Here is an 8,949-nt window from a genome sequence, read left to right on the forward strand (position 1 = left end):
AGCGGGGGCATCCTATGCAATGAGTTTGCATAAGATCGGACCAAGAAATAAGTCATTCTTACTTTATAACGTTGTTTACTATTTAAGACTGACTATTTCAAAGTGATGACCTAGGTAACTTGACCTTAATCTTGAGCTAACTATGAACTCCTATTTATTCGAAATTATTCTTAGATTTGCATGGGTGAGGGTTGGCTCAATAAGCCTCCCATTTCAAGGGTTAGACCGGGTAGATAGCTGGGGACATAGGGTACAAGACAAAATTCACTCCTAATAGGGTGCAAGACATAATTCACTCCTACTCACTTTTAGGGATAGTAGAGAGGTTGTTCCCTTAAGTGTTAACTCCAGGTCTTAAACAAGGAGCCCTACCCTCTCATTGGCTCGAGAGGGACTTGGTTTAATGATTGGATCATAAACCAATTGTTTATTAGAGGATAAGTGGAACTTAAAGAGCGAGATGTAATCTCGGGGGTAAAACAGCTTTTGACCCAACCATTATTACGAACAACCTGTGAAGGATTGACTTACTAATCATGGATATATCGAGTGGACATAATATATCTACAGTAAGGGGAGTGCAACTACTGGACTTTAGTGGAGTGACCTGGTAGTCCGGTAGTTAACGAATAATGGTTAATTAGATTAAAGAGTTTAACCGGTTAATCTCGAATCGTTGGAGCCCATGATCTATAGGTCCATGAAATCCCCTACTAGCTCATATGGGACTAAACCTTAGAACAGTGTGACAAACGAATTTGAAGTGTTCAAATTCGGTATTTAGAGCAAAGTGTTAAATATATACGATATATTTACCCTAATGTTTAATTGTGAATTAAACATAAAGAAAGAGAATAAGGAGATATTTAAATATGATTTAAATATCAAGATTATGAATAGGGGTCCATAATAATTGGGATTAGTGTTGGATTTAATTATTATTTTATCTATATACTTTTTACAAAAATTATGGTATAAAAAGTTAGTTATCTTCTAATTTTCATTTCAACATTTTCATACTTTAATATATTTCTAAAATGTTTTAACATTTAAGACTTTCTACCTGTTGTAATATTTAAATGGAAAGCTTGACTAATATTTAAATTTTAACTTTTAGAAATTATAGTATTAAATTATATTTTTACTCATATAATAATATTATTTTTATAATGAATTTTTATACTATTTTTTTAATAAAAAAATTATTGAAAATAATTCATTTAATATATATAATTTTATTTGGTTTAGAAAAAACAAAATTGTTAAAAATACATATATTAAAAAACAAATGGAGAAATTTTCCCAACGAGTAACTCATCCCTACGAGTTTTCTGCAGGGAATCTCTACCCCGATCCCCATGAAAAATTTTGTAGGAATGAAGAATGAAATATGGGATAAGGATGGAGACAGAAAAGCCTTCCTCATTCTCGACCCGCCCCGGCGATATCTCTACTCGTAAACATTATCCTCAATTCTCGTTGATAAGCAAAATAGTCGTAAATTATTAAATTTCAACTCAAACGACGGCGTTCGACTTCGACATTTGCGAAAGATTGCGTGTCATTTTCTCCTGGTCCTTGGTTCACTTTACTGCCATTGACGATCAGCGGTCACCTTCAAATGATTTATGGGGCGGACGGAGAGTAGAAGGGAGTCCGGGATGAATCACAAGGCGATCGTGATTGGGAAAACCTGGGTGTTCAGTTTTGTAGTTGGATTTACTTTCTTGTGCGACAGATTCATAGAGGTTGATGCTTCAATCCATGAGTATCGAAATGACGTTTTCATTCCCAAGTCAAATGCTTTCTTCTTCCATGGCGGCAGCGAAGCTCTTTTCGCTTCTAAGCTACACGATTCTTCTTCTCCAAATTCCACTGATAAATCCCTCAAAGGCAAGTCCTTCATCAGGTAAACATTCGTCTCTTCACAAATTTAGTGACCCTCTTCTTTCTCGATGATTAACCGTACATTTGCTTCATTTTGCTAGGTTTTCTACTTCCTATTCGATCCTTATTTAGTGAGTGACAACTTTTTTCTGATTATCTTCATTATCATTGTCATATTTTCTTTACCTAGATCAGTTTCTTTATTCTTTTAATCCGTATTGAGAAGCATGAAGGGGAACACCATGTAATTTTGATTCTTGCTTCTTAGCTCGTCTGCTGAAGATATTAGCACTACATATGGTATATACAGGATTTAAGCCTCTATTTTGAAATGGTAGGTTTGAGACTGTCACTTTCGTGAGGACGAAAGAATCAGCTAGTCAGACGAATGAAATGCAGCAATTTACTGGATTAGTGGAGGCCATCATTCTCGAGGTCAAAGATAGGGAGCGAATTGGAGGCTCCTTCCTAAAGTCAGATATAATATGCTGCACACGCAGTCTTCACGATGCTGGACATTGCAAGTCAGGTGAGGTTATTATCAACGAAAACCACAACAACCCCGACTGGCCTAAACGCATCAAGACGTTCTTTGTCGGGAAAGATGAAACTGCTGTCATTCCACCTCAAACTATTGAAATCAATAGTACAGGGATGTACTACCTGTATTTTATGTTTTGTGATCCACAACTCAAAGGTACAATAATCGAGGGGAGGACAGTGTGGAGGAATCCAGATGGCTATTTACCTGGGAAGATGGCTCCTCTAAAGAAATTTTATGAATTCATGTCTTTAGCATATCTTTTGCTTGGCCTAATCTGGTTTCTATGGTTTGTTAAGTATTGGAAGGATGTTATACAGTTACATTACCACATTACAACGGTTATTGCTCTTGGAATGTGTGAAATGGCTATATGGTACTTTGAATATGCTAACTTTAATTCAACTGGAAGCAGACCAATGGGAATTACTATATGGGCAGCATCCTTTACATCTGTGAAGAAGACATTGTCTCGCCTCCTTCTTCTGGTTGTTTCAATGGGCTATGGAGTGGTGAGGCCAACCCTCGGTGCTATCACTTCAAAAGTCCTTTTTCTTGGTTTTGTGTATTTTATTGCATCAGAGGCACTTGAGCTTGTGGAACATCTAAGTAACATCAATGATTTCTATGTAAAAGCAAGGATTTTTCTGGTTCTACCTGTTGCTTTCTTGGATTCATGCTTTATTATCTGGATCTTCTCATCCTTGTCACGGACATTAGAAAAACTTCAGGTATGCAGGCTTGAGTTATCAATTGTTTCACATATCCTTGCAGTTGCAGCTTCATTTATGTTGTTACTGCATTGAGTCGTTCATTTTAACAATTAAATAAACCATGTATTTCATTCCCTGAGTTAGTTGATTGAATCTCTATGGTGGAATACTGCATACATGACCTATAGATCTGTCTCCCAACAAATTATGGATTTGAATTCTGGGAATGGCTGAAGGGTTGGGTAGCGTGATATTTTTTATTTTTCAGATCTCAAGATTTCTTAAATTGACCTATTCGTACTGTTTTAATGATGCAGATAAGAAGAAATATGGCTAAGCTGGAGTTATATAGAAAATTTACCAATTCTCTTGTTGTATCTGTTCTACTTTCTATAACTTGGATTGGCTTCGAGGTAATGATTTGTCTTTCTTGCAGAGCATTAGACATTACTGGTTGTTGAATTATTGAGTCCCCTGTACAATCCTTTCCCCAACCTTAATTTTTAGATTTTCTACCTTTCTAGAAGCACACCTGGTTTGTTAACGAATAAAAAAGTGAGTGAAGAATTGACTTATTTTTTCTCTTGTTATCGACTTAGCTATATTTCAATGCAACTGAACCATTAAGTGAGCTATGGAAAATCGCTTGGATCATTCCAGCCTTCTGGACTTTCCTGTCATTTTGTCTCCTGGGCGTGATCTGTTTACTCTGGGCTCCATCAAGTAACCCCACGAGGTGCTAGTTTTTATTTATTTATTTATTATTATTATTTTTTTGTTGGAATAACTTTCTTAATTTACCCACTAGATAAAGTTTACCTTTTGCTTTCCTTGGTGGACGTGGAACCAAATCATGTTTCTAGAAAAACACTACCTGTATGAATAAACTTAGTAGTCTAATCGAAATATTTGCTTTAGATTTGGGAGCATGCACCATTTGTATGACAGGAGTCAAAAGTATTCGATGGTTGATTCTGAAAGCAAAAAATTATAGAATTCTTTTTGTCGAAGGGAGAAAGATTGAGAGGAAATATGGGAGCTCGTTTTAGTGCTTACTCGGTGCACCCTTTCAATTCACTGTGATTATGATTATTTTATTGTTAACACCAATTAGAGCGTTGTTGTGGTTCGATTCTGTTGCACCATGTTGCTTTAGTATTAATTTGTAGAAGGAAAGAAGTGGGTTGGAATACATATAAGTTGGGATGATTAGAGAGTTTAAGTAGCTATTGAAGTTGGCGTTGATATTGCAGGTATGCATATTCAGAAGAGACAGGCGAAGACTTGGAAGAAGAAGGTATTTGTTTGACCAGTGGAGGAGATATGGCTTCTAAACTGGAAAGGAAAGAAAGGAAGGGACTAATAATTACAGGCGATCATTTATATGGCCACGGGGAAGATACTGAGGAGGACAAACGAGAATAAGTTTGTTCTTTGCTTTTACTTTATCAAGGCCAAGCCAATGCAACCCAAAGCTTTGCCTTTGGTGGTTATATGTATTTCATTTTCACTTACAACGGCCTTAAGTGTACTTGTAAAATCTTACTCCACAATGTCACAATCCCTGTATCTATTTCCATGGCCAAAAGTATGACAACTTCAATCGTGGTTAGCATTTGGAAAAACCTACTAATCCGAAGTTTCAAACTCCAACCCTTTGGCATTTACAGCAACATGCTTCAAACAAATGTTATTCAATGGTCCAGATTTTGCAAACAACATTTTCTATATATTTCTAGTGTATTCAAAATTTGAATTTTAAATTTTAATGGTTAAAAATACTTTTCGTCCTCGAACTTTCATGAAAATAATAATTTTGTTTCTAAACTTTGATTTGTAATGATTTAGTCTCTATATTTTCAGTTTTGTAACAATTTAGTTCTTGAATTTTTTTTTATGTAATAATGTAGTCCTTGAACTTTATTATGTATAATAAAGTTCATAGACTAAATTGTTATAAAATTGAAAATATAGGGACTAAATCATTATAACCTGTTATTTGTATGAAAGTTTAGGAACAAAGTGATTTTTAACCGAATTTTAAATTGCATAACTATATAAAAATTGATGAAAACATTAATGAAAACAGCATTTTATTATATAAACTCAATTATTTTGGTTAAATTAGAATGTGTTATATAATAGAGTGTAAAATGTATGATATTACAAAATGGGTTGTGAATATAAAGGCTATTTGACAATCTTGAAGAATACAAAATGTATAAACTTATTCCTTTTGAGTCCAGTTTCGAAACCACCGGTAGCGTCGATGTGTACTTTGTTGTGCAGACGGTGCTCATTTTTATGAAGTTTTTTTTTTGGATAGTCGTTAATGGTGGAGAACGGCGAGGAGGAGGATATACTTTTTTTATATTACAAGTTTGCCCCTCTTCATCCATGTTACATGTATGATATGATGATATACAATAAAGGTTAATTTAAGAAAAGTGGCTAACTGCAACCATAAAGAAATCCTCTAAGGACATAATTAATCAAACTGAAAGTTTAAACGTGTAATTGTAACAAATTCCACGATTCATGGGTGGTTTATGCAATTTTCCTAAATTTTTAAGATAAACCAAGTTTATAAGTTAAGTAAATAATAATTTATATTCAACCTAATATCTTATGGGTAACTATAATTAGTTTTATGGTTTTATATATATATTACCAAAATACATTTTGAACAATTTTTAAATTGGAATTTAATTTCTGAATATGCTACTAAACACATAACTAGAAATATAAAATACTACTTAGTTTTGATTAAATCATTTTTCAAAATTATGTTTTCAAATTACCTTACAAATAGACCTTACTTAACATCCCAATAAAAAATATTTTTTAGACAATCATTTGGTTTTTTTGTTTTAAATTAAGCCTATAAACATCCGATTCACTTCTAAATCTTTTGTTTTTGTTTATTTATTTATTTTTTTCATTAGTGTTTTCAAAAACTAAACCATGTTTTGAAAAATAATATATATATATAATTTTAAAAACTTGTTTTTATTATTATAATTTAGCAAAAAATACAACTTTTTTAACTTAAGAAAGATATAAATTGCTATAAAAAATTGAGAATAAATAGGTTTAATTTTAAAAAATCAAAAATAAAAAATCGAATTGTTACCCAATCGAGAATTAGGTTTTAATTTAGAATGAGACTAATATATATATGACCCTTGGTTTTAATTTACAATGAGACTAATATATATATATGACCCTGTTGAATGAGAAATTTCGATGAATCACGAGTCGCAACATCATCAATTAAAGCCCGAGCTTATTGGAAAAATTTTAAGTTGGATTCGGCCAAGTAATTAAAGTCGTTTGAGCCCAACCCAATTCAAAACCATGGTGCAATTTTATGCTAAATTAAAGATTAAGCTCAACCTAATATTTCACCTCAACAACAAATGGGCCCAAGCCTAGCTTTAGCCCAAACCCAATTTTGGCCCAGTAAAGTAATTAGGTCCAAGCCTATGTAAGGCCCATGAGAAACCTCTATAAATAGAGGCATTATCTATTCATTTGGGAGGAAGTTGAAAGAATTGAAGGCAAAAGCTTTCTGAAAATCTGAAGTCTAAAGCTCCAAGGATCTAAAAAACATAACTCCTCCAAAGCTTTGAAGATCAAAAGTCACTAAAGCTCTGAAGATCAAAAGACATATCAAAACTCTGAAATCAGAAGACACTAAAGCTCTGAAGATCATAAGACATATCAAAGCTCTAAAGATTTTAGCTTCCAAGATCTAAGACTTGGGCTCTCAAGTGCTGAAGACCGAAGCTTCTCAAGCTTCCAAGACTGAAGTTCTCAAATTCTGAAGAACTGAAGATCTAAACTATTTGAAGCTTTGAAGATTAAAAGATTTCAACAAACTGACCGTATCTTCATAAACTACAAGCTGAAAATTCAATCTCCTCAAACCCAAGGGCCAAGTCCAAGCCCACATGTGAACTCTATAAATAGAGAAGCTCTCCTCATTTTGAGAAATCAGGAATACTACATTCCAGAGAACCTAGAGAGAATTCTCCTAACAACCAGAGGACTCCCTAATTCCTAAAGCTGACCACATCTGAAGACTGAAGTCCTTCGGAGATACAAGCATTCTTCCAAGACTTCAACTCCAAGATCATCACGCGCTTTGCTTCCTCAAATCATGCGTACGCATTCGACTGAGAGAAAATCAGAGGAACAAGTACTAGAGTCGAACCACATTGCATCAAATCAACATCAACATCAACACCAACTTAAGTTCAACTCCACGAAACAAGTTTCTCTGGAAGCCTAGTGCGAACACTAATTCTCCAAGAAGATCATCAAGCCCAAATGTCGATCATCCAAAAAGATCAACAAGCCCAAAGGCTCTTCATCCAAGAAGATCGGTCGATCATTCAAGAAGATCAATAAACCCAAAGACCGATCATCCAATAAGATCAACAAGCCCAAAGGCCGATCATTCAAGAAGATCAATCAGCTTAAAGACTATAGTTTATTTTGAAAGCATCAAAACATTATGTATTAGAGATTATACTCGCTTTCCACAAAATTTATACAAATACAAAGTTCAAGTTCCACGAAATAAAAATCTCGTGTGAACATACCCTATTTTTAAAACTAAATTATATCTCAAAATAAATACATAGAAAAAAATATATCCATCAAATATAAGAAATAAGTTCCCTAATAACATTCTATCGTAGTCCGATGGATTCTTTAGGAAATTTAATTTTGATAAGTTTTGTTAGACATTTTACATATGTAGGCCAATGACTTTGAGCTAAATATCCAACTTTAGTATTATAAACAAGATTTAAACTATTGATGTCAACAGAAATATTTAATTACAAAAGCGTGATAAAAATATTAATAAAAAAGTCATCAAAATAAGTTTAATTCAATAGTAATTAGTTGATAGGATAAAGAAGCAAGGAATGGAAGCAATCTGAATCAATAAGCACTCTAATTACGTTTGATTCGAGTTCTAAAAACATGCAAAAACATATTTTATAGAATAGGGTTTCAAACAACACAAACCTTTGAAGAATTTTTCCAATCCAAGCTACTCTTCATGTAATTTCAGCTCCAAATCTACAGTGAACCACCAAGAGATATTCTCTACTATTCTCAACCTTGAAATTTGAGGTGTGGAACTCAAAAATGGAGTGAATTTGTGAAGGAAATTAGGTGGGTTTTAGGTGAAAAAGAGCTTTTATGCAGAAATTGACTTTCAGCAACTCTAATTCCCAAATCTGAGAAAATTGTAGTTTTAATCTCCTTCTACATGCAGGCACTAAAGGAGAATCCAATTGACACTTCACTTGGATTAATTTAATGGGATAGATGGAAGTATGGAGGTTAATCCACCTCCTACTTCAAAATTGTGGAAAACTCTACTATCCTTTTAATTTTCAATTTTCCATTTTATTTAATTCAAAATTAAAAATATTCAATTTCTAAAATTGATTTTGAATTTTAAAAATTAATTTGATTTTAATTAATTAAATAATAATTTAATATCAAATATTAAATTAATCACACACCTAATTTTAAACATGAATCGTATTCATGTGATTAATATTCAAATCAATATTTAAATATTATAAACTCTCCAATTTCGTTTAATTTTAATAAATTAAATATTAATTAATTATATTGAATATAATTATACAAACCCTAATTTGAATTCAAACTATTCAAATCCAAACCCTGAATTTAATTTGAACACTTTAAAGTGAAATCATTTCAAATTCACTCAATTTACTAATTCAAGTATTCATGTTTTACGAGCTAGTAGAGGGACTT

General features: G+C 32.9%; 1 protein-coding gene across 1 annotated transcript; it reads left to right on the forward strand.

Moving 5' to 3' along the window:
• The first annotated feature begins 1,505 nt into the window (after positions 1 to 1,505).
• LOC120092122 (transmembrane protein 87A) lies at positions 1,506 to 4,766 on the forward strand. Its single transcript, XM_039050335.1, has 5 exons — positions 1,506 to 1,909; positions 2,226 to 3,159; positions 3,459 to 3,554; positions 3,741 to 3,877; positions 4,395 to 4,766. Exons 1-5 carry the CDS (start codon positions 1,629 to 1,631, stop codon positions 4,564 to 4,566), a joined length of 1,620 nt encoding a protein of 539 aa, XP_038906263.1. The 5' UTR covers positions 1,506 to 1,628; the 3' UTR covers positions 4,567 to 4,766.
• The last annotated feature ends 4,183 nt before the right edge of the window (positions 4,767 to 8,949 follow it).

This window comes from Benincasa hispida, chromosome 11 (assembly GCF_009727055.1).
Source record: "Benincasa hispida cultivar B227 chromosome 11, ASM972705v1, whole genome shotgun sequence".
In the NCBI taxonomy this organism is placed as follows: domain Eukaryota; kingdom Viridiplantae; phylum Streptophyta; class Magnoliopsida; order Cucurbitales; family Cucurbitaceae; genus Benincasa; species Benincasa hispida.